At 52.1% G+C, this 27,309-nt stretch overlaps 3 protein-coding genes across 3 annotated transcripts in view; 2 read left to right on the top strand and 1 right to left on the bottom strand.

Annotated features, from left to right (window-relative positions):
- The first annotated feature begins 3,880 nt into the window (after positions 1-3,880).
- On the top strand, positions 3,881-13,675 carry LOC130033655 (F-actin-monooxygenase MICAL1-like). The gene is made up of 24 exons (XM_056125449.1): positions 3,881-4,138; positions 4,242-4,449; positions 4,714-4,818; positions 5,241-5,345; positions 5,442-5,597; positions 6,664-6,764; positions 7,569-7,826; positions 8,085-8,200; positions 8,415-8,541; positions 8,684-8,762; positions 9,240-9,387; positions 9,757-9,947; positions 10,084-10,172; positions 10,447-10,500; positions 10,698-10,769; positions 10,869-11,025; positions 11,246-11,322; positions 11,773-12,034; positions 12,162-12,247; positions 12,495-12,605; positions 12,711-12,804; positions 12,958-13,054; positions 13,145-13,218; positions 13,542-13,675. The coding sequence occupies exons 1-24, from the start codon at positions 3,881-3,883 to the stop codon at positions 13,673-13,675; spliced, it is 3,159 nt and encodes a 1,052-aa protein (XP_055981424.1).
- A 217-nt stretch (positions 13,676-13,892) lies between these two features.
- On the bottom strand, positions 13,893-17,064 carry SMPD2 (sphingomyelin phosphodiesterase 2). The gene is made up of 10 exons (XM_056125205.1): positions 16,597-17,064; positions 16,256-16,352; positions 16,044-16,120; positions 15,685-15,778; positions 15,479-15,568; positions 15,153-15,235; positions 14,900-15,032; positions 14,702-14,806; positions 14,387-14,540; positions 13,893-14,290 (listed from the first exon to the last, which is right to left on the bottom strand). Exons 1-10 carry the CDS (start codon positions 16,644-16,646, stop codon positions 13,902-13,904), a joined length of 1,272 nt encoding a protein of 423 aa, XP_055981180.1. The 5' UTR covers positions 16,647-17,064; the 3' UTR covers positions 13,893-13,901.
- A 330-nt stretch (positions 17,065-17,394) lies between these two features.
- PPIL6 (peptidylprolyl isomerase like 6) overlaps positions 17,395-27,309 on the top strand; it is a 34,647-nt gene continuing 24,732 nt past the window's right edge. Inside the window, exons 1-3 of the mRNA XM_056125326.1 lie at positions 17,395-17,538; positions 22,609-22,704; positions 26,837-27,025. Of these exons, the coding sequence (XP_055981301.1) occupies positions 17,401-17,538; positions 22,609-22,704; positions 26,837-27,025 (423 nt within the window). The 5' untranslated portion in view covers positions 17,395-17,400. The remainder of the gene's footprint in view (positions 17,539-22,608; positions 22,705-26,836; positions 27,026-27,309) is intronic.

Below are 27,309 nucleotides of genomic sequence, written 5' to 3'. Positions count from 1 at the left end.
TTTTTTCTTATTGTTTTTGGACCATACTTGGCAGAATTCTGAGGCTACTCATGGCTTATTGCTTGGGGGCACCACTCCTAATGGTGCTCAGTGAATCATGTGGTGCAGGGACTCAAACCCAGGTCTCTACAACCAGAGAATCTTTTTTTTTCTGGTACCTTACTAGCCTCTGGATGATTTTTTTTAGTGGAATCAGGGGCTCTCAAGCTGTGCTCATACAGTCTGAGGACCCCCCCCCCACCCCCTCCTTTGGCCTTTCTCAGCCAACCCAGCCTGAGGGTCAACGTAAGGACCTAACTATGAACTGCTGCTTGGGCCCTAGAGGCCAAAGATACTCAGGGCCAGGGTTAACAGTTCTCAGGGATCTCTATGGCTGCACCCAGCATCAAACCAGGGCCAGGCACATATTAGGCATGTACCCTAACTGCCATACCATCTCCAGGTCCTTACCCCCCTGCCCCCTACCAATCCACCACTTTGTCTAATTTTTGCTACCTCTCCCAACTCCTCTCTCCATTGGAAGTAATCTACTAAGTGATTTTTCAACTGCTTTGGTTGATAAATGATATTAATAATAAAAGTTGAAACCCACTAATCAAGTAGGATTCATCATTGAGTCTTTAGCAGCATCAAGCTAAATGACTGAATAGTGTCTGATTAAGGCAATGGTCATGTCTGGTCTGCTTAAAGTCTTTCTACAGATTCCATTGCACTCAGGATGAAATTAAAATTATCTTCCTCTTCCTTTTTCTCATTTACAGCCACACTGACTTCCTCCTGCCCCAAGTCTACTGATTTCCTGCTGTAAGGCCTTGTGGCCTGCAATTTCTTGGACTTAAAATGTTTCTGCCCCTACCAGCTGGCTTACTAATGATGTTTTTGTCCGTCAAATTTTAGGATAAAAGTCACTTCATCAGGGAGGCCCTATCTTAGATCAGTCAAGGTACCTGTCTTACCCAGTCTTACCCAGTCCCAGCACACTAGTCTGGTAACTCTGTTCGTAATTATCTTGACCTCAAGAGCTGTGTCTGATCACACTGCAGCCACCCTTGCCTGCCTGGGACCTTGACACACTGACCTGCAAGTACAGTGCGCCTTTCACAGTCACGTGCAGTGTAAAGGTCTGAGCATCTAGTTCCAGGCTCAGGAGATAAGCAGTTAGATGAGATAAGGGTGACTTTGCAGGAGTCCAACAACCAGATGTCACAGAGGGCGGGTTAACTTTCTTAATTGCTCAGGTTTTGAACCCAGAACACTGCAGGCATGATTACTTGCAAGATATCAGAACGGGATTCTCTGAAAACTGACTTTGCGTATATCAGCCACTCACTTGATCCAAATGGCTAATGAGCTACTACCAGTATTTTCAGTTCTAAATATATATATAGTGTGGGTCATGAATCAAATTTACGACCCTAATTAAAGAGAAAATCGTGCAGGTAAATAAGTTTATTCTTTTAGTTTTGGTACAGGACACCTTTTCCTTCGAAGAAACTATCAATAGAATTTGGTTTGAGGGACTGGAGTAATAGTACAACAGGTTGGATTCTTGCCTTGCACGTGGTTGACCCAGGTTTGATCCCTGTCATCCCATATGGTCCCCCTGATGTAGGCAGGCAGGTAGATAAGGAAGGCCCCCTCCCAAGGTAATGGCAGTAAATTTCCTGGGAAGTAATAGTCCTGAAGTTTTGAAAGCCAACCTTGAGAAAACAGGAACTAAGGCCTAATTCTTGAGTGTAGAGCCAGGAATAATCTCTAAGTATTGCCTCTTGTGGTCCGAGCAGACCTGACCTGGTCTTACTGAGTCTCAAAGGACTTCCAGAAGAATGCTAAGTACAAAGGAGGCAGAGGGGAGAACCATGGCTTGTCCTGGTCTCTGTCTATCCAGGGGACTCACCCTCCTCTCCAGCCACTGTTTTTATTAATGTTTCCAGCCTAACAGTGGCACCTCTTCAAAACTAGAAATACATTTTTTATAATCCAGCCCAGCGAAGTCACTTTTGGAGCCACACTGGTGCAGAGTTGGGGAGTCCAGATAGATCTGAGCCCCAGGCCAGCTCTGCCCCTTGTGGGGAAAATTATTGGAGGTTGTACTGGAGTCTCAGTTGCCTTTCAGTAAAATGGTACTATTGTGTCAAGAGGTAAAGGCCATGCTCCCAGCAGACAAGAAATGGAAATGGGTGTTCAGATCTCGTTAACTAGCTGAAGGGTCTTGGTCCAGAGCTTTCTGCGCTTTCCTTATTAGGAACGCATAAGTTGATCCAAAAGTTTCTCAAAGTTCTTTTCAGCAGAGAAGGTACCAGGCACTCTCCCTCCAAGGAACTCCTGAATATTGCGGATCTAGAGCCTCTCCCATTTTCCTGTTTCATATTAGTGGTGTAACGCCCCCCCCCCCCCCCACACACACACAGAGTCACGAGCACAAACACACATGCATAAGCTCGCACACGGACGCACGCACCCCTACTCCCCTGCAGTTCCCCTTGAGTTTTCAAGACATTTTTGCCCTTAATCCCGATCTAGGGCGGCAGAGACTGGAACCTGGATCCTTTGGGAGGGCGCCGGGTGGTGGCTATCCCTTTTGGCACAGCGATTCAGACGTCTGTCCCGGGCGCCACCGAGCCACCCACAAGTCCCCCCCAAACTTTTCTTGCGCCCGAGCGGTCCGTGGCGGTGCTGGCACGGCGCAGGGCGGGTGTCGGGGCGGCCCGGACAGGCGTGCGTTGGCCAGCACGAGCCCCGGGATGCAGTGCGTGACCACTTGTGGATTTCCCCGGCTCCTTCTAGGGGCTCCAGGGATTACCGGTATGCCGCGGAGCCTAGGAGCGCCACACCCTCCGGCACCCCCCCACCCACCCTGCCGAGGTGGGCGGGCACCCGGCTGTCCCAAGTCCGGGGAGCGTGGTAATGAGATGCTAATGAGGCACGAATAAAGCCTCGCGCGCCCGCGCCCCGGCCCACACCCCGCTGTCGATCCAGGTGGGCGCCACCTGCAGGCCGCCCCGCACCTCTGCCCGCATCTTCAGAAGGAAGCAGCTCCTCAGGGCTCTGAACTGCCGGGTAAGTACCAACCCCGCGCAAGCGGAGGTGGGGGGCGGGGGGTGTGGCGAGGGGGGGGGCTTCTCCCGGGAACCCTCCCCCAACCAAACACTCCCAACTGAAGACCTTGGTTACCTCCTTCCACCTTGGGACAGCATGCTGGGAGCAGTGGGATCGAGTCCAAGGCAGGTGGGATGGCATGGGGGATTAACCCCAGGACCTGTTTCAACCCATGCTATTCTCAACAAAGGCTGGCAGATAAGGCCCAGAGGAGGCAGGCAGATAATTCTTGCCCTGGAGCACAGCTAAAAAATCTGGGGATAGTTGGGCCAGAGAGAGACTACACAGGGTTCAATCTCTGGCATCCCATATGCTTCCCTAAGCCGGCCAGGAGTGATTCCTGAGTGCAGAGCCAGGAGTAACCCATGAGCCCTGCCGGGTGTGAGCCCTTCTCCAAGTAAATAAATAAGTAAATAAATAAACAAACTGGGGATAGGTCATGGCCTCTGTGCCCAGTCCAAGTGATTTTTTGTTTCCAAATTTGTCAAGGCTCTCAAGGGTGAAAGTGACAGCTGCTGTTTTGGGAGCATATTGTGGACTGGGAGGCAGAGCCTGGAGCCAATGGTGCTGAACCCATGCTCCCTGGCCACCAACATGTTTTCTTCTCCTCCCCTTCCTTTCTCCTCCTTTTGTGTGTGTGCACGTGTGTGTGTGTGTGTGTGTGCGCGTGTGTGTGTGCGTGTGTGTTCCAGCAGTCCCCTCCCCTTTTCTTTCCTCCCTTGCAGGAGCCACTGCCTCTGTTTAACTGTTTCCAGCCAGCCCTGGAAGTTTCAGGGGCACCATGGCCTCCCCTACCTCCACCAACCCTGCCCACGCCCACTTTGAGAGCTTCCTGCAGGCCCAACTATGCCAGGATGTGCTGAGCAGCTTCCAAGAGCTCTGCAGGACTCTGGGGCTGGAGCCTGGCGGGGGGCTGTCCCTGTACTACAAGATCAAGGCCCAACTCAACAACTGGAATGCCAAGTCACTTTGGGACAAGCTGGACAAGCGAGCTGGTCATCCTGTGTACCAGCAGGGCCAGTCCTGTGTCCACACCAAGGTGGGTCTAGGGACCCGGGACAGAGGCTTGGAGAGCAGCCGGGCGTGGGCAGTGGGAGGTGGGTGCTGAACAGATACCAGCACGTCATCGGTTCTGTTCACAGTGCCTTGTGGTGGGTGCCGGGCCCTGCGGGCTGCGGGCAGCTGTGGAGCTGGCATTGCTCGGGGCCCGTGTGGTGGTGGTGGAGAAGTGCCACAAGTTTTCTCGCCACAATGTGCTGCACCTCTGGCCCTTCACCATTCATGACCTCCAGGGACTCGGCGCCAAGAAGTTCTACGGTCGCTTCTGCACGGGCAACCTGGACCACATCAGTGAGTGTCATGTGGACACTCAGGAAGGGGCGAGGGAAGCTAGGGCCACAAGACAGGCAGGGGCAGTGGAGGACTGGGGGAAGCGGCTGGGCCAATCAGGAGGCAAGGGGCAACTCGAGTCACTTCAGCCCCGTGACCTTCAGGACCCAAATCCTACAGCTCCAAAGTGGGATTGAGAGACCAGCAAGGCCTGATCAGGAATGCTCGTGCCCCAGAGGCTATGTGGCCCTGGGGTTCAGGTACTCAATAGCCTTTCCCTTCCAGGTACCCGGCAGCTTCAGTTGATTTTGTTGAAGGTGGCTTTACTGCTGGGGGTGGACTTTCACTGGGGTGTCACCTTCACCGGCCTCCAGCCCCCAACCCAAAAGGGTAAGTACTTCTCTGTTCCTGATTAACTCCCCTGACCGCCAGCGAGATTTTGGCCTGGAAAGCCATGAGGTGCGGTTGCGAGTTGTTTGCTTCTCTCTGTCCAAGAGGGTGGCTTTGTGCTAATTTCCTGGAACTTCGAGTGTCTGCAAGTGGGGAAACTTTTACTGTCCTTCCTGACTCTCTGTGACTGTGGTCTAGTGTCAGTAGATAGATAATGCATTATTGCTTCTGAACACGATGATGCTACCATTGGTAGCTTATACTTGAAGGTGGTTGAGTGAACAAATTGGAGCAACAGCATCAATGTGGTAAACCACAGATCCCCTCTCAAGTAGATGGCTTTTAACTCTTTCACTAGCTTATGGGAGAGTGGGGGGAGCCTCCAGACAGCCACACTCTTGTGCCTCTCCCTCCTGCCGCAGGGAGTGGCTGGCGAACCCAGCTCCAGCCCAGTCCCCCAGCCCAGCTGGCCAACTACGAATTTGATGTCCTCATCTCGGCCGCTGGAGGTAAATTCGTCTCTGAAGGTGAGTGATCTCTTCCCTCACAGAAGCCAGCATCTTGGGCTCCTCCAGGGCCTTTCTGGGCAGTTATGCCCCCTGTCCTCTTGTGTCTCCTCCCAGGCTTCACAGTGCGAGAAATGCGTGGCAAGCTGGCCATTGGCATCACGGCCAACTTTGTGAACAGGCGCACGGTGGAAGAGACTCAGGTGTCGGAGATGAATGGTATGGCCAAGATCTACAACCAGAACTTTTTCCAGAGCCTGTTCAAAACCACAGGTCAGCATCCTCACCCCTGTATCCCTGACCCCCACTCCCCAAGACTTGTCTTCAGGTCAAGGAACCTTTCCCATCCTTGTGTTCAGGGCAGCAAGGGAAAAATAACCTGTCCCCAGGAACTTGGCAGGCTTGGTCTCCATGTTCCCACCCTGCCGTAATGGATAGCCTGTAAGTCTCACAAAATATATAGAATTTTACTTTCTGGTGCTTTATAAATGCTTTTATATAAAATGAGATCAAGGGCCAGAGAAGTTGTACATCAGATTTGGTATGTGCTTTGCAAAACACAGACCCAACCCAGGTTCAGTACCTGGCACCACATATGTTCCCCTGAGCCCCACCAGGAGTGATCCTTGAGTGCAGAGCACAGAGCTAGGAGTAAGCCCTGAGCACTGCCAGGTGTACAAAAAAAAAATTAACTCAGTTCAAAGTAAAAGTGGGGCTTCAAGAAAATGCCCTGTGTTGGACCAGGAAGATAGCCCAAGGGATTGAGCACCAACAGTGCCCACAGAACACTTAACTTCCATACCTGGCATGGCTCAGTCTCTGGAATACAGAGCTGGGAGTAGCCTTGAGTCCTGCTGGATGTGGCCCCAAAACAAAAAGAAAAAAATAAAATGTCCTGTATTGACTTTGGCGCTGCACTGCCACACCCCTCGGGGTGGTGCATACCCCTGTTTGGGACACCAGCTGTTATTACAAACATGTATGTGACCATAAGGTAGACCGATCTCCCTGTGCCCATCCCATTGGTGTTCTCTCTTTGCTCCAAGGTTTTAGGCCTCCTGAGCCTGGGACATTTGATCCACTTTGCCCCCAGAACTCCTGGTCCCCTATGGGGAAACTTCCCACTGCAGGCTGACCTGGGATCCCAGTGCTCAGAGGTCAGGCGTGTCTGAATGTTTGGAGGAAGAGCTCAAGGACTGAGCACATGCTTTATCTGCGGGAGACCTTGGTTCCATCCCCAGCGCCACCTGGTCCCCTGCAAGCCACCAGAACACAGAACTGGGAGTAGCCCCTGTGCCCCATCGAAGAGCTGTCTCCTAAACTCTGTCTGTCCCCGCAGGCATCGATCTGGAGAACATCGTGTACTACAAGGATGATACCCACTACTTCATGATGACCGCAAAAAAGCAAAGCCTGTTGCGGCGCGGGGTGCTGCTTCAGGTGAAGACTGGGCCCAGGTGGAGGGAAGTCTGGGTGGAAGAGGCCAGTTTGGGGTACAGTCCCTGAGTGTGGAGGGGTTCCTTTGGCCTCTGCCCTGGCATTTTCTTCAGCTTGTACGCTTTCTTCCCCCGGAGCTTATGGGACACTCTGCCTGGGATTCTGCGCTCCCTCCTGTAGTGAGCTACCCAAGGAAGGGCTCTCGCTTGAATCTCTTGCTTCTGATTTGCAGTGTGGGGTGTAGGGCGCTCTCAGCACACTATGGGTGACCTAACTGGATGACACCTGATGCTGGTGTTCTGTGTGCATTTTCACTGTGTACCTTGTGAAGTTAGGCAGTTTATGACTGCTGGGGGAACATTATAGATTTGATTGTTTGTTTCCTTTGGAAGTGGGCCATACACCCTGATGTGTTCAGGGCTTACTCCTGGCTCTGTGGTCAGGGGTCATTCCTGGTGGTGCTCAGGGGTTTGCCGTGTGAAGGCAAGCGCCCTACTTGCTGTACTATCACTCAGCCCCGAGGGAGCATTCTTCAAGAATTTTAACAGCTAGTCCAAGGCAATTGTGATCATTGCAGCAATGCTGGGTCTTGAAGCAGGCCCAGGCCCCTGCCCTTCCTGCCTTTCCCCCTCAGCCCAGCATCCGTTGAGAGCAGAGCAAGGCTGGACATCAAATCCTCCTTCCAGCTCAGCCTTCTGCTACTGTGAAGTCTCGGAAGCCCCCCCCCCCGCCCCCAATTAACCAAACTCCATAGTTCCATGTTATACCCCCAGGCATCCTTGTGGTTCTGATGAATTGATCCAACAGGATTTTCCTGAGACCAAGCAGCTGCTGAGCAGGGACAATGTGGTGCCCGAGGCCCTGCAGCGCTTTTCCTGGGACGCTGCCAACCTCACCACAAAAGGCAATCTGGGGAACCTAGAGTTCGCAGTGGATGCCCATGGGAAGCCCGATATCTCAGTCTTTGACTTCACCACCATGATGCGGGCCGAGAGTGCTGCTCGGGTGCAGGAGAAATACGGTGCTCGTTTGCTGCTGGGGCTCGTGGGGGACTGCCTGGTGGAGGTGAGGGGGCTCTGGTGCTCTGGGAGGCAGGACGGCCCTCCCTGAAAGGCAGCACCCGGGGTCCATGGCTGGGCACAGCCTGGCTCAGGGGAAAGGTGGGGCAGAGTGCTTTGCTGAGGACAGCTTGCAGAGGGAGGTGAGAGGCTGGCTGGGTGGTGAGGGTTTCTCCCTTGGGGACTCCAGGGCTGGGGAGGGGGAGGGGGCATTCCCTTCCCATGGACTCCTGCTGAGCTGTTTCCTGTCCTTGTACCCATGCAGCCCTTCTGGCCCCTGGGCACTGGGGTGGCCCGAGGCTTTTTGGCAGCCTTGGATGCCGCCTGGATGGTGAAGCACTGGGCCGAGGGTGCTGAGCCCTTAAAAGTGTTGGCAGAGCGGTGAGGACTGGCTGGGGGGAAGGGAGGGAGGGAGAGGGGGGATCCGGGAGAGGGGGTGGGGGGGGCAGAGCTAGAGCAAATCAGAAGGAGGGTTTGGGTGAAAAGGGAATGGGGGGGTGTAGTTGGGGGGGGGAGAGAGAGAGAGAGAGAGAGAGACCTGATGGTTCTCGAGAGGTGGGTGCTGATGAGTGTCCCCCAAATCCCCCAACTCCAGTAAGAGCCTGTACCAGCTCCTGTCACAGACATCCCCGGAAAACATGCACCGCAACACAGCCCAGTATGGGCTGGACCCAGCCACCCGCTACCCCAACCTGAACCTCCGGGCAGTGACCTTGAATCAGGTCAGCTCTCCTGGGGGCTCCCCCAACACCACCCCCTGCCCTGGACTTCCCCAGGCAGCTCCCCTGCCCCACTTGCCCCATCCCCCAGGCTGTGGGCCCTGCTGCACAGGTGCCTGAGACTCACTGCACGGTGCTGCTTCAGGTACGGGACTTGTACAACGTGGTGGACAAGGAGCCCGTGCAGCCACTGAGAGACAGAATGGACTTGGTCGCATCAGTGGGTGAGTGCGCCTGGGTGGCCGTTCCAGCTGTTGTCGCTCTGGTTAGTGAGTGATCAGGGACCATCATGAGGACAGGGGCCCCCTCGGGCCTCTGGGGACAGGGGTGGGGTGGGGTGGAGCATCTTGCTGGGGGTTGGTAGGGGCCCAGGGGCATCACTGAAGAGTGGGTTCCGGGGGGCAGTGGAGCAGCATTGAGCAGCATTTCAATAGTGGTGGGAGAGGTCGACTCCTACCTGACGCGGAAAGGGGTGTGCTGTCCCCCTCCTTGAGAGTCCTCTGCCCTCTGTGGGGAGAGGTCACTTCATTCCACAGAGGAAATTGGGGTGCGGGTGTTGTTGGCAGGGAGCATCACAGGGGCTCTGCAGCAGGGAAGGGTCTCTGTCTCTGCCTCTGCTTCGCAGACACCTTATTCCCATGCTCACACTTAGAAATGGGGTTCTGTGGGAGCTTGGGCACAGCGCCCCCCTCCTCTCGCAGGGATGGTGGATACCCAGAAGGAGCTGCTGCGCTGGTGCCAGGAGCAGACGACCGGCTTCCCAGGGGTCCACGTCACGGACCTGTCTTCCTCCTGGGCTGATGGACGGGCTCTGTGCGCCCTGGTACACCGTGTGCAGCCCGATCTGCTGTGAGTGGGGCATGGGGCCAGCTGCGCCCTTCAGGCCTCTGGGCCTCCCTCTCCTCCTCCTCCGCGCCCCGTAGAAGGACCAAAGAGGGCTGTGGGAGTTAGCATCCCCCTTGGTCTCCCCACCCCGCTCTGGGAAGCCAGTGAAACTGGAACACCTTTTTCCTCTGCCCGACTCTGGGAAGCCAGTGAAACTGGAATGCCTTTTTCCACAGGGAGAAGCTTTGAAGGTGGTGGTGGGTACAGCAGAAAATAGAAAGCTTCTGTGTTCTCCCTTCCCTCCCCATTTGCACTCCCTTTAGCTCACTTCCTCTTGCATGGGGTCAGGTGCCCGTGTCCCACTGCCTTGTCTCCTTGTCCGCCCTTTGCCAGGAAGCCCTCGGTCCTGCAAGGGAGGGGGGCACTGGAAGCTGCCTCGTGGGCACTGAGGGTGGCGGAGCATGAGCTAGGCATTGCCCCCGTGTTGTCTGCATGGGCCGTGGTGATGGGGAGCGACCCACTGGGCCTCATTGCCTACCTCAGCTCCTTCCACAGTGCCTACAAGAGTCTCCCCCACATGCCAGGTGAGCTGGGGAGCATTCTGGGTTATGGGGCTCGGGCTCGGTGGTTTTCATTGACCCCCACCCCCAACACACACACACACACACACACACACACACACACACACACACGCACGCACGCACCTGGCTCTCCCTGCAGGCCCCTCCAGGCAGTTCACCCAGGGCACCTCCAGGGCTGTGCTCTTCTTGGGCAAACTACAGAGGACACTGCAGCGGACCCGCGCCCAGGTGAGGAGCTGGCACGTGGGGTTGGGGCTGGCCTCCTAGCCCAGGTCCCAGGGCACAGGGAAGCGGGGGGTGGGGTGGTGGACACATACATTCACCACGGAGGAAGGACAGGAGAGAGTTCCAGGCTTCAGGCCTCAGCACTGCATGTGGTCCCCCAAGCACCTTCAAGGACCCTGGCAAGCACAGAGTCCACAGTCACCCCAGAGCACTTGGGGCCGGGGAAGGGGCGATCTGGGCACAGGGAGCCCCATGATCAGGGCAGCGCTTGTTGCAGGAAAATGGAGAGGAAGCTGGTGGCAAGAAGCCTCGCCTACAGGGAAATGCAGCAGCAGGGGCTTGTCAGGCCCTGACCCAGGGGGTTCTGTCTCCTTCCCCCCATGTTATTCAGTGATCCCCTCCACCCTCCAGGAACTGGACCCCTCATCCTCTGTCCCCCCCAACCCTGCGCATGCCCTAGCAGTCCTCTTCCCCACTGCCCCCTGCTCCCAGCTCCTGGCCTGAGCACATGTCTCCTTAAAGGTCAAGAGCCCGAGTGCGGAGGAGCCTCCTGTCACAGGTCCCAGCGTACCCCTGACACCCCCAGCCCAGCAGCAGGAGGTGAGGACCAAGGGGCCCTTGTGGAGCAGGCTGGCAGGGGGGTTTCTGGACAGAGGAGGGGCTCTGTAACTGACCCTATAGTCTTGGGGGTTATTGCAGGCCGAGGCCTGGGACGTGTGCGCCCTCTGTGGGGAGCAGCTCTACATCCTGGAACGCCTCTGTGCTGACGGCCATTTCTTCCACCGAAGCTGCTTCCGCTGCCACGTCTGCGAGGCCATGTTGTTGCCAGGTGGCTACCAGCAGCACCTGGAAGACGGTGAGTGGGCCTGGAAAGCCCCTAGAGGGCCGGGAACTCAATGCTGGAGAGAACAGGGAGGCAAGTGGGCGGCAGAGGCAGGCTCAGAATGGCCTTCGTGCCGAGATGTGGGGGTCTGAGGAGTGAGGGGGCTTTTGGAAACTCAGCTGCCAATCCAGCGCTCGGGCTCCCCATTCTTCTGGGAGAGGAATCTCGTGAGTGCCCTCTCCCCTTTTCCCAGGATATTTGTACTGCCTCCAGCATCTGCCCCTGCCCAGCCTCCAGGAGGAAGGCAGCCATACAGGCCACGAGAGCCAGGTGAGAGCTGCACGCAGACCTGGGAGCCGAAGTGTCTAAATCCGGCTGGGATGCTCGAACCTTCCCTGGAACACTTCGAGGGGAGCCTTGACCCTGTGCTCCTAAGTGATGCACCGCATCTAGAACACCGCTTTGAGCTGTCCTAGAAATGATGTTAATGTGTCTTTCCAAAGTGTGTTTGGGGGGAGTTCTGGGGGGGGGTTACCACCGCTAGAGGACTGGGCAGTAGATGCCTTGGTTCATTTGATAGCAAGCAGTTTGTTCTCCTTAAGAAGGCAGGGTTCTAGGGGGTGCTGAGTGACATATTTTTTTTGAAAAGGAGGGTAGGAAAACCAACCTTGGGACCCTCTGTTATAATTCAAGGAAATGCCAGGTCCAGTTTATCCAAGAGGTGGCTTGGCTTCCCCACTGGATAGGTGAGGTGACCACACTACCTGATGACTTTCCCAGGAACTCCCCATGCCAGGTGACAACAGCCTGCCACCAAGTCCTTCCACTCTCAGGCCTAACCCTGTCCCAGACCCCAGCCAACCCACTCGCCGGCCACTTCGCCTGTCCAGCTCAGAGCACCAGCAGCTCTTCACCTTGCACTTCACCCTTGACCCAGAAATGGAGCTCCCCTCCAAGCCCCCTCGCAGATGCAGTGTCCCGGCCCAACAGGCCCTGGAGGGCAGCTTCAAGGGCTGGGGACTGCCAGCTCAGGAGACTCAAGGTAACGCTCTGCTCAGAGGTGCTGACCCAAGGTGGTGGTGGTACCTGCTGGTAGTGAACTTCCTAAAGGAGGAACGCTGGGGATTGGGTAAGGGGGAATCCCAGACCATATCCACTTCCCTGTTCAGTTGACGCCATGGTGACAGAGCAAGAAGATAATGCCTCCTCCAGTGATGAGGAAGAGGAAGACGCAGCTTGGAACTTAGACATGGAGGTGAGGAGCAGGAATTTCGCCGCCTTGTCTGCCCCAGCCTGGGCGCATTCTGCTAAGTACACCCCCTCCCTCCCCCCATGCCAGCGTCACAGGAGAGCTACACCAGACTCCCTCCCCTAGGAGTGTCTCCTCCCCCAGCCTTGTGCCCCTACTAGACTGGACCCCACCTGAATGGAGCATCCTTAGCCTTGTCTAAAGGGGGCTATGCCCTTAGCCTTACTGGCCTGGCCCTGTTACCCTGATGTAGACTCTGCTGACCATGACCAAGAACTCAGACAGCAGCAAGTACCCAACATGGCATCGGACCCTGTTGCGCCGCATCAAGGAGGAAGAGATGAAGCGGTTCTGCAAGGCCCAGGTGAGGTCTAGAGGTTCTGGGGGGTTCTGATGGGGTCAAGGCTACCCCACGCTCTGTTTCTGAGCACTCTAAAGACTCCAGAGCCTTCTGTTTTGTGCCCCTGAGGCCATCCAGCGGAGACAGGATGAGATAGACGCTGCCATCAAGGAGCTGGAAGCTCAGGGCATGGAGGTGGAGCTGGCCTTGCGTCGTGAGAGCAGTGAGTGAAGATGGGGGTAGAGGGGAGGACATCACTACCTCGAGGGGTATCCTCCCTGCCTCTAGCACTGGGTTCTGTCCCCAAATCAGACATGATTCATAATACCCAGGACAGGCAGCTGCCTATTCACCCTGTCCCCAATTCTTCCACCAGGTTCCCCTGAAAAGCAAAAGACATGGACAGAGCTGCTGTTACAGCTTGTTCAGAGGAAGAACAGCTTACTGAACAAGGAGGCCGACCTCACGCTCACGTAAGCAGAGTCAGGGGCGGCTCTAGGCCCCAGCCAGGTCCCAGAGACCCTCCCTGCAGACTCAGAATTTCTCTTTCCTGCTCTTTGCAGGATGACTGAGCTGAAACTGGAGGAGAAACAATGGTACCTGGACCAGGAGCTTTTTAGATATATGAACCAGGAAGGTCAGTGTCCTGTGGTAAGAAGCTGTTAGGGCCCAGGCTCTGAGCCCCCAGACACTGATCCCTGCACCTGGGTTTGAGTCCATGTGGTGGCTACTAGGGCACCAGGCTCTGGGCCCCAAATACTATCCGTTCCGTCCATGCCACACAGTGGAAATGGGCCTGCTCCTCAGTGATGCTGGCAACCACTTCTGCGTGGCATCAGCCAGCCTCCTTCCACAGACTAGGAAACAAGGCTAGGTGGAGGGAGTCACACAGGCTGGGTGTTAGCACGTGGCCTTCCTCCCACCTGGTCCAGTTTTCAAAGCTTTGTCTCCTCCTTTCAGAGTACCTGAAGACTGATGCTGATCGGCAAAAAGAGGCACAGGTCCTCGAGGAAAAGATCAGAGTAGTGAATGAGAGAGAGAGCCTCATCCGCTTCCTAAAGGAACGCAGGCTCGGTGAACTGGACCACAGCTAGTAGAGGACAGGAGGCCCTTGCTATTTGAGATGCCAAGAGGGTGTCACTGATGGACAATAAAATGGTTCTTCCATGACTGCTGTGTGAGCTGCCTGCGGGTGGGGGGTTGGCATGTGTGGGCAGGAGGGCAGGAGACACACGTGAAGGAACCTGTGACCGTGGATGACCCGGACCCAAATCACCACCTCCACAAGGAAAAGGCAGTGGCTGTCCCAAGTGTCCAACTTTATTGTTCCTCAGCTCTGTCTCCCTCCTGCTGCCCCAGGAGCAGGGCTGGCTGGGATGACGGACTCGGGTCCTGGGCTTCCCTTGCCCTTCCCAGAAAATGCTGGAGCTCAGCCCGGACCCGAGACAAATTCTTGGTCTCTTGTATGTGGAAGAGGTAGACTGCGCCGGCCACCAGCACCAGCCCGACACTGGGGGTCCAGAGCAGGATGGCAACTTCCCTGATGCCGCCTCCTGCCGCCAGGGCACAGAGCAATGCCAGCAGTAGCAGCCCTAACCCAATCACGTAGCCAGCGAAGGTGGCCCACCAGCGAGCTTGCACCATTCCCAGGTCTAACTCGTTCCAGGCCTCGGTCAGCACATTGATTAATGGCGGCTGATCTAGAGATCCTAGAAGGGTAGGGAAGGGGTGGGAAAGACTGGAGTCAGACGCGGGGGGCACTGCCTGGGGTGGGCTGGACGCGCTGAGTCGGGGAGCTGACTCACCAGAGGCAGGGCTGGGGTTGTGCTGGGGAGGGCTGTGTCTCACACACAGAGTAGCCATCAGGGCTTCATGGTCAGACAGGGGGTTGCCATTGTGAAGGTCATTGCCGATAGTGGTCTTCAGAGTCTTGCAGGAGATGTAGAACCCAGAAACTGCCTGGGAGAGGGCAGGGCAGAGCAAGACTCAGACCCGAGCAACCCTTCCTCGGCCGCCAGCTGCTGGTCTCCCACCGGCATGCCTAAGGCTCAAGTGGGTGGAGGAAGGCTCAGCCCTGGCTGAGCAGAGACAGGCTGGGTGCAGCACGATGGAGACCTGACCTTGAACAGCACGTAGTCAATGCGGATGCCTGAGGGGAATGGCTCCAGCTCGTGTTGGTTGACGTAGCAGTTCTCGGGGATCATTGTACACCCTTCTTCAGAACCCTAGGGGCGGGATTGGTTCATGCCAGGATGCGGCGGAAGCATGCAAGCAAAAAGCTGGGGTTCAGGTGGGGAAAGAGGAAGGCAGGCCCTAACCTTGAAGTCCCGCGTCTCGAGGTAGGCATCCTGCAGACCCGTCCACTCCTTCAGTAGGCGGCAGCCCAAGTCCTTTGGGTGCAAGTTGAGGTCCCCACACAACAAAACCACGTCAGCCTTCTTGGATGTGTGGCTGGGGAAACCAGGATGGTGAGGCGGGAATTCTTCCTGTGCCACCTCCCCTCAAAGAGCTCGTCCTCAGCTCTCCCCCTTCCCGGTCCCCCCTCCCCCAGTCAAGCCCAGGCTCACACACTGGATGAACTGGGCCAGTTCCCAAGCTTGGGCCACACGATGTGCTAGGTAGATGTCCTTATGTCGGTTGTACTCGGCGTGGAGCTGAAAGGGTACATGAGGCTACATGAGGTGGCTGGGGGGGGGAGGGGGGGTTGTCCCAGGAGTGCTCCATTAAGCACTTGACTGCCACTTGGCACAGTGTTTGGTTAAAAGGATGAGCCTTGCCCCCTGACCTTAAATCTTACCATCCTTCCCCCATCCCCCAGGTGATCCAGAGTTGTTGTCTCCTTTCTCCTAGCTTGTTGTCCACCCCAGCCCTGGGCAGTGACTGCCACCTTCACTCACGTGGGTTACATAGGCGTTGAGCACCAGCCCGCTTAGGTGAAGCACCAGCAGGCCCACAGCCTTCCCGCAGAACCAGTCACTGTGGTGTACCTGGGCGGAGTATACCAGGAACAAGTCAGGACACTGGTACCCAGTCTCCATGAGGGAGCCAGCCTGGGCAATGAAGGTTGGGGGTGTGGAGCAGGGGAGCAGTGTAGCAGCCTCACCATGTAGGGGTAGCCATTGAGGGTGTACACGTGCTGGGTGAATTCCTGGATTGGGTGTTTGGAGAACACGCAGAGACCGCTGCCAATGATGCCGCTGCAAGACAAATCCTGCTTCAGTAGCAGAAATGCAGGGACAGAAATCCTGCTGAGACCCATAACAGCAAGAAGTTCAAAGTGACAGACTTGATGGGACACAACAGAGTGGCCCATAGTCCGGGGTTGATGAACTCCTGAAGGAAGGGAACGGTAAGGTGGAGAGCAGGAAGTGGGTGCGGCCCGGCTGAGGAAGGGCGAAGGGCAAAGGATGGACAGGATGAAGAGTCTGGGATGGGAGCACGGGTCGAAAGTGGCTTTCTCACCTCCTGAAATAGTGTGCAGCCGGGTAGGTGGGCAGCAGCTTCTGTCGCAGGAACTGAAAGTCCTGCTCACTCCACACCTGCAGGAACAGGGCAAGGATGCTGCGGTGGCCCATTCAAGCATCCCTGCACGGGGAGTGCCCCGTCCCCCACTCCAGTCCCCCACCCCCACCCCTGTCCCACCACCTCCTTGTGGGGGTTTTGTAGTCCCTCACCTCCTGCAGGAGCACTAGGTCGAAGCTCTCCATGTTTAGAAAGTCCCCAAGACGCTTCACGCGATCGGATCGGTGCTTGCTCAGGTAGGGAATGGCCCTGCGGACAAGAGAGGCCAGGTCAAGAGTCAAGAGTAGCGGGGTGCTCGGCCCTGTGCGGCCCCGCACCCGTGGGAGCCCACCGTGGGACCTTGAAGATCTGAAGATGCGCCGTCTCGCCCCCTCTACCCCCAGCCAGTCGGGCACGGCGGCGGCTTGGCCGAAGGGGGCCAGACCTTCTCCCCCGAGTGCGGAGGGGACTGTCACCCCCCACACCCCACCCAACACCAACCCCGCTCACTCACCAGCAGTTGAGGTTAAAGACCCTCAGTCGCAGCGAGAAGTTGGGCTTCATGGCCGGGCGGCTGCGGGGGCCGTGGGGCGGCGGGGTCTCGGCGGTGACGAGGGCGGAGTGTCCGGCCCGAGCCGAGCACACAGGTGGTCCGGGAGGGTGCCCAAGCTCGCTGTGCTGAGGCGCTGGGCCCGGCAGGGCGGCCCGGGACCGACTTCCGTGTTACCCCGGCAACCGGGGGCGGACCCAAGCTAGCAGCCCGCCCACCCCGGAAAGGCCGCGCTAGCCCCTCCCGGTGCACCAGGCTGGTGGCGAAGGCCGCAGCTAGGACCTTGCGGGGCGGGGAGGTGGTCCCAGAGGAAACTCAAGGCGGGCGACCCTCCTCGGAGGCGGCTTGCTTCTTCCCCCTCTTTCCTGCCGGGCAAGTTTGTGTCTGGCAGCAAACTCCTGCTGTACCTAGTACCACCTCTCAGCCCGTGGGACAAGCTACAGGTCCAAAGTTTGAGGGAGGCGGAGCCGCGCCTAGCCCCGCCCCGTATTTGCCCCGCCCTCGCCCCTCGCCAGTCCCCTCTTCGCTCCGCCCCTCTTCGCCGGCCTCCTTCCCGCCCCGCCCACTTATCCCCGCCCCTCTTTTGCTCCGCCCCCTCTTCGCCCGCCTCCTTACCTCCCCGCCCACGTATCCCCGCCCCTCTTTTGCCCCGCCTCCTCTTCGCCCCGCCCCGTGAGCGTCTGGGGCGAAGGGGGGGCGGTTCGCGGTTGCTGCGGTGACGCCAATGTTTATGCTCCGGCGTGGCGCGGGAGGAGTCGGGGATCGCGGATGCAGCCCCGGGCGGGCCAACTTGCAGCCCTGGCGGCCCCCGCCTGTACGCAGGTGCAGCCCGAGAGGCCGCTGCAAGTGAAAGTGGTAGGGCTCTTTAGAAGCGCCAATTTTCAAATCGCCAAGACAACGGCCGAGGTAAAGCCGTGCAGAAATGGCAATTGCGGGTGGCTCTTTTCGTTGCCAGTCTCGCGCCTGCCCCGACGGGAGCGCGTGGGTGGCCGGGGGCGAGGGTCCGGGAGGGAGAGAGGGACACGCCGCGGGGATTGGGTCCCGGGCCTCTCTGGAGGGATCCGTGCGAGTAGGGGCTTTGTGAGGACTGCGGCGTTCCACTTCGAGAAGGAAGACCCTGAAAAGGGGGGATCTGAGCGATGCAAGAGTTAAAAAACCCGGCTGGTAATAGAGGTCATGCCTCCATTTACCTAAGCCACATTTTAAAAAATATTTTATTCCATATCAGTGTAATTTTTGATTAGCTCATAGATATTTTAAATTACTAGGAAAAATGCATTGGAAACAGTCTGATCATTTCGTTGATTTTTATTATTTTTATTCTTCCAAGATATTATATACTATTCATTTGCCAAGACCTTTCTTTACATTTTTATAGCAAGGAGGTTTGAGTGATAGTACAGAAGGTCAATCTGCATCCCATATTCCTCCCCCCCTCCCCAGGAGTAATCCCAGAATACCTCTGGGTGTGGCTCAAAAAGCAGAAAAGAAAAAAAATTTTGTAGCAGACTTTGTATTTCAGCTCAATTAGGTGGTTAAGGCATTTCTTTTCCTTGGAGGATGGGGGCATATCATAGTTGGCAGTGCCAGGAACTACTCTAGGTTGGGTGCTTGGGTGTCACTTCTGACTGAGATTGGTGTGGGAAGCTCATACTCCAGATTGCTGAGCTGTCTCTCCAACCAGTAATAAATTCCCTGCAGGTGTGTGAACAATGAATCTCATCTTCACAAACATGCAGAAAAATAACATAAAAACACTAGTTGGAAGAATTTGGTTAAGTCAGTAGTGCTGACTGAATAACCTGAATGCACGAGATGTAAACCTATGACATGCTAATCTACAATTAAGCATGTGGGTAAGAGAGATGTGCTTCAGAGATACTGCTCCACTTTAAAGTGGAGCTTCAGAGATACTGCTACATACTAGAAGAAACTGGATGTGGCTTGGGCATAGGACATTTGCCTTGCGTACATGAATGGCTCTGGGTTCAGTTCCCAGTACCACCCCAAAAACCATTTTGCCTTGTTTGTTTGTTTGTTTGTTTCTTCTAACGTACCAGTAGAAACTTGACAAAAAATGTTTTCAAATGAAAAAAGTTTTGTTTTGTTTTTGTTTTTGCTTTTTGTGTCACACTAGGTGATGCCCAGAGGTTTGGCTCTGCACTCAGGTATTACTCCTGGCTGTGGTCTGGGCACCATATGGGATGTTATGGATTGAACCCTGGTCTGCTGCATGCAAGGCAAATGCCCTAACCACTGTATTATTGCTTCAGCCCTGTAAAAAAGGCTTTTGGACCACATTCAGGGATGCTCAGGGGTTACTTCTGGCTCTGAACTTAGGAGTGACTCCTGGCAGTTCACAAGGGACCATATGGGATCCTGGGGATCGAACCCATGTCAGATGAATGCAAGTTAAGTCCCCTACCTGCTAAATTATCACTTCAGCCCCCAAATGAAAGATTTGTGTGTGTATGTGTATGTGTGTGTGTGTGTGTGTGTGTGTGTGTGTGTGAGAGAGAGAGAGAGAGAGAGAGAGAGAGAGAGAGAGAGAGAGAGAGAGAGAGAAGGGGCCCTGCTCACTGTACTCTTGCTTTGAGAAAATTTTTAAAAAATTCCTGCTTGGCTGCTCCAAATCCACAGGTAAAGAAAATTTTGTAGTTAAATCAGGAAAGTGGTAATTTAAGATGCAGAAATAATGTAATCGTAAGTCTGTGAAAATCACACTGGAATTATCAAAATTAGTAGAAATTAAAGATTGTGTTAGCTGGACTGAATGTGATCTGTGAAGGTTTTTGGCTCAAAAAACATTTCGTGACTTTACGGGATTTTACTTGCCTTGTTTTTCTTAGCTCCTTTTTCTGAAAGCACCTATTAGTGCCCACTCTTCCTTGTAGAGTCATTGGCCATTTAGGGGGAAGGTGCAGAGCCTCTAGCAATGCTCAGGGATGTCCTGCCACTATGTTCACTCCTGGGGGTGATTGGGGGACCATATGTGGTCCCAGAAGGCAAATGCCCTACCCACTGTACTATATCTCTGGTCATATTGGCAAAAATTTTTTTCCTGTGAAGTCAGATATTATTAGGCCTCTGGGTCATGTGCTCTCAGTCATACCTACTCAGATCTGTTCCTGCCATGTGAAAGTGCTCACAGCTTGTAAATAAACAAAACATCATTATGGACACTGAAGTCTGACTCGAATATGATTTCGCAAGCCATCAGATAGGATCTTTGCAAAAGTTTTTTTTCAACTGCTTAAAAACAAACATTTCTTTTTGGCTCTCAAATCTTTTTTAAAAATTATTTTTAATTTATTTTATTTTTTAATTTTTGCTTTTTGAGCCACATCCAGTAATGCTCAGGGGTTACTCCTGGCTGGCTCTGCACTCAGGAATCACTTCTGGCAATGCTCAGGGGACCATATGAGATGCTGGGGATGGAACCTGGGTCAGTCGCATGCAAGGCAAATGTCCTACCCACTGTACTATTGCCCCAGCCCATCTCTCAAGTCATCAAAACCAGACTGTGCAGGCCAGAGATAGCTTAATGGGCTGAGTGCAGGCTCTGTGTTCAGGTAGCCTGGTTTAACTCCCTGCACCGTGTTGTGTCCTGAGCACAGAGTGACCCCTAGCACAGAGGCAGGAGTAGCCCTTAAGCACCAACAGGCGTGGCCCAAAAGCCTAAACTAAAAATAAAGCAAAGGAACACTTAACCCAGAAGTGAGATACCATGATCTCAACAGTGTTTTTCCCAGGGCAAGGCTTGTCCATTACATTTGACTTCATTCCGGATGTTTTGACCCCAAATGTGGGCAATGTAACTGTATAATTTGTGGTAGTGGGAAACTGTGTTCATGCTCTCCCCTAAAAAAAAGAAAAAAAAAACAGGTGGTGGTTCAGATATAGTCCACTGGGGACAATTGCTCGATCCCAGTTGCAGACACAAATTCAATAAAATAACTCTATAGTATTAAGATACCCATCCTTCTCAATAGTGTTTTAATTAATAGTGTTAATTTTTTCTTTTTCCCTTTGGTCTTCGGGCTATAGCTGGTGCTGCTCAGAGACTATGCCCGACTCAATATTTAGGTCTCTTCTAACAGTGGTAGGGGACTGAACTCAGGCCTCCCACATGGAAACTACTCACTAAAGCCCTTTGAATCCAGATTCTAATTTCCCTTTTTTTATGCTTTTGCCAATTGCAACTCTACTTGAATAGGAAAGCTTACCAATATAAATTTAGTTCTAGCTTAATAAAGGGTCTTAATGAAAGGAAATTTATTTCCATTCTGGTATAATGTGGGCAATCCCAGAAGCCTAATTAATGACAAAGATTTAGATTTGTGAAGAGTAAGTATAGCATGTCTCCTAATTTGGCTGTAGTCCATTCTAGAGCAAACACTAAATCATGAAGAAGGTGTGATTAAGTTTGCTTTGTTGAAAACCTTTCAGACTTTGGCACTGGAGAGATAGTACAGCAGCAGGTAAGGTGTTCATCTTACACGCAGACAACCCTACTTCAAGCTCTGGCGCCTCATGGGGTCGCCTGAGCCCCACCAGAAGTAAACCCAGAGCCTAGATTGGGAGTAAACCCTGAGCGCAGCTGACTGTGACCCCAAAACCAAACTAAAGAAAAAACATACTCACATCTTTTAGGTTTGTTAGTTGTTCTAGATGGTTCCTCTGTTAGGAGCAGCAATCATCCAACAATATTGCCTCAGCCTGGGCACAGAATTAGAAAAGGAAAAAGTTTCTAGTCTAGGATAGTTACAAGGTTGTAGAAAGAAGGAGCCCTCTAGTGGCCTCTTCTGCTACTCTGGTACTGTGTCCTGCCTTTCTCTCCCTTGCACTCTCCACCCTGGATCAAGTAGGCCAGGCCAGTGCCCTCTGCAACCTTCATAGAACTCAACACACATCTGTAGAGGAGAAGGTTCCAGGTGTAATGGCCCACTATCTCTTCTCCCTGCCAGTCTTTCTTCCCTCAGACACTCCAAGACACTTTTCTTGTATAGGAGCAGGCAAATGTAACACCAGAAATCGAAACTTGTTAAGGCAGAATTTTCTCTAATACAGGCAGGACAATACATGTTAAACCCAATATTCTCTAGAGCTGTGTATCTAAATCAACATATTTAGTATTGTCTTTTTCAAGGGGGTAGGATAACTACGACAATATCCTTTTGACTGTTCTTCACAAAGCAGTGAATTAAAGTGATGACATTTATTTATTTTAGTTGAAAGTATGTGGTTAGAGAGATGTCTTGCATGCTGGAGGCTGGGATTAAGTCCCTGACACCTCATGATCCCCAAGTACTGCCAGGAGTGATCCCTGAGCACACAGCTTGGAGTAGCCCCTGAGCACTGTCAGGCGGGACTCAACAGCTAAATCAAAATGTAAGAGTTTTAATTTATGAAAAAAAATGGTTTCCAAAGAACATGGATGGTCACAAACCTTGGCATAAATTTATTTGTTTGCTCACTTGTTTATTTACTTGCTCTCTGGATGGTGTACTACGCATCAGGTGTTGAAGCTGGGGAGAGTGTAGGAATTAAGATGTAGTCTTTGTTTTCAGGGAGTTTCTCCTGTACAGATGAAAGATACAGAAACCTGCCCTCCAGGGTGGGCTGAGGAGGTGGTAGTGACTTAAGGAGCACAGGTGCCTCTGAGAACACTTAGTGGTGTGTGTGTGTGTGTGTGTGTGTGTGTGTGTGTGTGTGTGTGTGTACTGCTGAAAACTTCCCCCCTTGTGGGGCTTGAAGACACATAGCATGTTCTGTATGCAGGAGGCTCCAATCCCAAGAGTAGTCCCTGAACAGACCCAGGAGCACAGAGCTAGGAGTAGCCCCTGGACAACACAGGGTATGGCACAGACAAAGCAAACAAAACACAACTTATTGTCGTCCCCATATAATTGGAGGAAACAATTCCTACTTTAAAAGAGAATTGCACTAAAACAATTATTCTGTTTTAATATCCAGAATCTGAAGAAGCAGCATCCATCCAAATTTGAAGATCCTATAATAGTTCCTCTCCAAGAATTTGCATGGGATCAATATTTACAGGAGAGAAAAAGGGTAAAGGATATTTCGGGTATGGGAGATACCAACAATCTTCTTTTTGTCTGAATTGCTTTTCTGTGAACTTTTGGGAAACTAGAAGCATCTAGATTTTATTTCTCAAAATGAAGCCCTTTTCCTAAATTATTTCAATACCAGGTCAATCTTAAGGAAAAACATTTACAGTATGTTCTTTTGGAAGGCATTGAATAAAGGTGTTTTAAATTCTTGGTGCCACACTGACAAGAGCGAGTACAGTGGGTTCAGGCACTTGCTTTACAAACAGCTGATTTGGGTTCAGTCCCCACACCACATCTGCTCCCCCAAGATTCAACAGGCATCCTGAACACAGAGCCAGGAGTAAGTCCTGAGCACTACCAGGTATGGCCCCCAAACCAAGATCATTTTTAAAAATAAGTAAATATGGGGCTGGGGCAATAGCACAGTGGGTAGGGCATTTACCTTGCACATGGCTAACCCAGGTTTGATTCCCAGCATTCCATATATATGGTGCCCTGAGCACCATCAGGAGCAATTCCTGAGTGCAGAGCCAGGAGTAACCCCTGTGCATCGCTGGGTGTGACCCAAAAAGCAAAATCAAACAAAAAACAAAAATAAGTAAATCAGTAAATTCTCAGTGCTGCTCTTTACCCCAGCTGTGATTATTCCTCTTTCTGTACATCACTTACACTTCCTGTGACCCCTGTCTCTCAGGTCACTGCAGCTGGACATCCTATTGACCCTTGCAGGTCTCTGTGTAGGCATAGATGGCACAGACTGAGTTGGGGCTTGTGTTTACCCGGGAGGACTTAGTCTAATCCTCAGTGGAACTTCCTTCTCTTCTGCTCCCTGCAGTGGCCCACTGGGAGACTCAGATCCTGAGCCAGTGGAATTTATCCAGGGATTGCAGATAGGTTTCCTCGGGGGTGCCAGCCCTATCTGGAACGTGGGATATGAGGATTCTAAGGTGATGTCCTGACCTAATGAGGTCTCATGTTGGAGGAGGGTGGCATGGGTGAGCCTCTCATTTGTCTCCCTGAGCCCAGTCCTGAAGAGTCACAGTTCTGGTTTCCCTTTCTCATCCCAAGTCCCCAGAGGCTGATGAAATCCCATTTCCATGGATTAGTTTCAGTGGTTCTGTGCTTGGTTGCACATGGCGTCCTGTCACCATTGGGACAGGGCTGCTTTTTCAGGTCACTTCACACTCTGCTAAGCCCCACAGCAGAGCTGATGTAAGTGAACCAACTATTCACTCCCATACCACTGTCCTCCCCCAAATACATATTCACTTGGATTCAAATAGAAAACACACACACATACACACACACACACACACACACACACACACACACTCACATATGTGAACTCGAATGCTTACGGTATCAGAGGTGTCCCATGGTTGGTCCTGATTTGCCTGGAATTGGGGAACATGCAGAGATGCAGAAACAAGTGCTCTGAGACAATGCTGGGCAAACCATGACAGTTGGTCACATAAAACTGTGTTTCTTAGTGTTGGTCATTACACTTAGGATCTCCTGCTCTGTGCTTTGCACGGACACCAGTAGTCCGCTTAAAGATCAGTGTAGATTCCCTCCTGCAGTTTCCCACACTGACCTGGGGGTACTCTGTTTCCTCTTCCTCCTGCTTGTCTCACAGGACCAGAATGAGCCTTTCAGGATGACCCCTGTTCCTCCTTTCGCCCCATTTTTATTTTTAATGTAGGTGTATTGCTATTTATTCAGTCATTGATTGGGCTGATTTCCACCCATTTTTTTATTCTTCATCTGTTTTTTCTTGTTTCTCCTATCTCAGTCTTCTGGGTACATCTCCCTTTCTCCTTCTCTTCCTCTTCGGTCCTTCCTGCTATATTACATCACATCTTGTGCCTTGTATGATGTTTCTTGGCATCCTGGGGGCTAGATCTGCTCTGCTCAGGTAGGCTGACTGCTACTTCAGCAGAAGTAATCTATCCCTATACAATAACTTCCCAGCCTTTGGGAAGCTCTTTATATCCAAAAGGTAGCTTCTCATATCACAGTGCAAAACCATTGGGTTCTGCCCCCTATCTTAAGACAGGCAAAGCAGTTTGCACACGTACAGAAGACAAGGCATGCAAGTCCTGGCCTCTGGATAAAGTGTATCTTGTACTGTATTTCTCCTGTCAGCTACCTGAAATATCTACAATGCAACCTTTTCTCCTCTTTTTACAAGTGTTGTGCCCAGAGCTGGGAGATAGCTCAGTGGCCTGAGCTATCATATTGGAAGCTTTGCATATTGGAAAATGGGTTTGATTCCCAGTAAGCATGAACCCCTGAGCACTGCTGACTGATCCCCAAACTTAAAAACAGTTTTTTTAAGTTTTGGGGACTGGAGAGATAGAATAATCAGTAAAGTACTTGTCTTGCATGCAGCTAACCCAGTGTGATCCCACATGTGACTCTCTATGAGAACCACCACAAATGATTCCTTAGCACAGAGCAGGAGTAAACCATGAGCACCACACCATGTCACCCCCCCAAACAAAAACAAAAAAGATTTGTGCCTGGTACAAGGTAAAACACTAATACAAATGTTAATCAGAGGCTGTGTCGGTGATTGACTGTTTAGCATGAATACATTTAGTCTCTCCCGCAGAGCAGGTTTTGGTAAAGGCCAGGGAAGGAGCAATGGATTGGATATTCTGAGAGAGGATCTAGGAATGGAGCACATTGACAAGAGAAGGAAACTTGTTCCTCAAACCTGTGGCCACCCACGGAATGAAGTCTGCAATGCAGATTCTCAGGATCCAGCCAGAATCAGAAACTCCTTGGGGCTGAGGAATCTCATTCTGATTGTCTGTTAATGGAGGGATTTGCAGATAAATCAGGTCTCTGAGGAGTTGTTCTCAGGGTCTTACGCTGGGATTGAGGGGATGGACTGGAATCCGTGTGGATGAGAACACACAGGCTTTTCTTTTTTTTTTTTTAATGTGGTGCTAGGGATCAATCCCAGTCCTTCACACTCATGGACATGTATTCTCCCACTGAGCCATATCTCTGACCCACACTCACATACCTTTTATGGCACTCTGAGATTCTAATTGTTTTATCACTAGTAGTGTTCTTAATCTCTTCTGTCCCATATTTATTTATTTATTTTTGTACTAAATTTTAAATGAAACACTGTCATAGGTGTAAATGCGTAAGAAAAAAATAGTACAGTTGACCCTAAACACAGCTTGGGCTAGGGGGTACCCCTCTGAACAGTTCTTGTATAACTTGGCGGATACCCCTCTGAACAGTTCTTGTATAACTTGGCGGATACCCCTCTGAACAGTTCTTGTATAACTTGGCACATACCCCCAAACCTAAATACAATTAAAGTTTGAGATTGGTTTCAGAACCCCCAGACCAGACACCAAAACCTTAGATCTTTTCTGTTCATTTCTTTTATTCTCAGTCCTTCATTATTCAAGGGTGAGAAAGATCTTGCATTTCATACCCAATGTTTGAGTATGTAGAGAGGGGTGTCCTATCTGCAGTTTCAGACAATCTCTGTGGGATTTTGGTGCAGATTCACTAGTGGATAAGGGACATTAGTGTTAGTCAGAACCCTGAGCCCGGGCCTGGAACGATAGTACAACAGGCAATTACAGCTGCCTTGCACACTGCCAACCTGGGTTCAACCTCAGGCACTCCATATGGTCTCCTGAACCCTTCCAGGAGTGACCCTGAGCACACAGTCAGAAGGAAACCCTGAACACCACCAGATGTGGCCCCCAAACAAAAACAAACTTTTCAGGTCTATATACACAAAAACATGCTACAGAAATAAAATTAGAGATTGTGTTTTGTTTTCAAGTCAATAATATGCTATGCACATGAATCTTTATTAACAGAGTATCATCCATTTTCTGTGATTATACCATTTCTTTAGGTTTTCTTTGCTTTCAGCAGTAGCAAACTGTTGCTAATGTTCTTAAATTGTCTGAGAGCAAATTCTAAAATATGGGGCCTCCCAAAAAATACTTGGAAAGATTCATTCCTACATGTAGATTCAGTGGGGACTTTTGCTTCTAGTTTTATTTTGCCTCATTTTGTGTGTGTGTGTTTGTGTGTGGGTGTGTGTGTGTGTGTGTGTGTGTGTACCTGTCTGTCTTTTTCCTTTGTAGGAACTAAAGAGCGAAGTCTGGGCATATTATTCCCATGTTATGTGTTTTGTTAATGACAAGCTCCTGGGTGATGCTAGTGAGCTCCAGAAATGGGCCCATAAGGTGTGGAATATACTTGAATTTAAGGCCCCTGCACTTTATGAAGCACTCACCATGGATTTTTCTGCTAAATTCTTAAGAGAAACCAAGGCAAGTTACATTGATTTTATAATAAAAATAGTGGAATGTTTAATCAATTATATTGATTTAGCATTAACTATAGATCTCCTAGTAAAGGAAATGCAAATGTGTAGATTTAAGTTTTCAGTGACCTTATCACTTAATTGCAAAACCTTATTAGATGGCAGGATTCAGCTTGGTGATGGGTGAAGTAAGCCTCCTTCACAGAGCTGACTGCACGGGAGCAGGCACCCTGTTCAGACATTTCTGCTCTCCTGGAGAGGTTATATGCATAAATTAGCTAGTTAAGTGGA

This window comes from Sorex fumeus, unplaced genomic scaffold (assembly GCF_029834395.1).
Source record: "Sorex fumeus unplaced genomic scaffold, SorFum_2.1 ptg000054l, whole genome shotgun sequence".
Lineage (NCBI taxonomy): Eukaryota > Metazoa > Chordata > Mammalia > Eulipotyphla > Soricidae > Sorex > Sorex fumeus.
This window is presented reverse-complemented; position numbering and strand designations above follow the sequence as displayed.

Excerpts from the sequence above, each read along its gene's own strand:
- LOC130033655 (XM_056125449.1), top strand. The coding sequence starts at position 3,881 with ATGGCCTCCCCTACCTCCACCAACCCTGCCCACGCCCACTTTGAGAGC. Across the intron at positions 10,173-10,446 it reads TGCAGCGGACCCGCGCCCAG|GAAAATGGAGAGGAAGCTGG; the intron begins GTGAGGAGCTGG and ends CGCTTGTTGCAG. Across the intron at positions 11,026-11,245 it reads CCAGCAGCACCTGGAAGACG|GATATTTGTACTGCCTCCAG; the intron begins GTGAGTGGGCCT and ends CCCTTTTCCCAG.
- SMPD2 (XM_056125205.1), bottom strand. The coding sequence starts at position 16,646 with ATGAAGCCCAACTTCTCGCTGCGACTGAGGGTCTTTAACCTCAACTGC. Across the intron at positions 16,353-16,596 it reads GTCTTTAACCTCAACTGCTG|GGCCATTCCCTACCTGAGCA; the intron begins GTGAGTGAGCGG and ends TCTTGTCCGCAG. Across the intron at positions 14,807-14,899 it reads TCGAGACGCGGGACTTCAAG|GGTTCTGAAGAAGGGTGTAC; the intron begins GTTAGGGCCTGC and ends TCCCGCCCCTAG.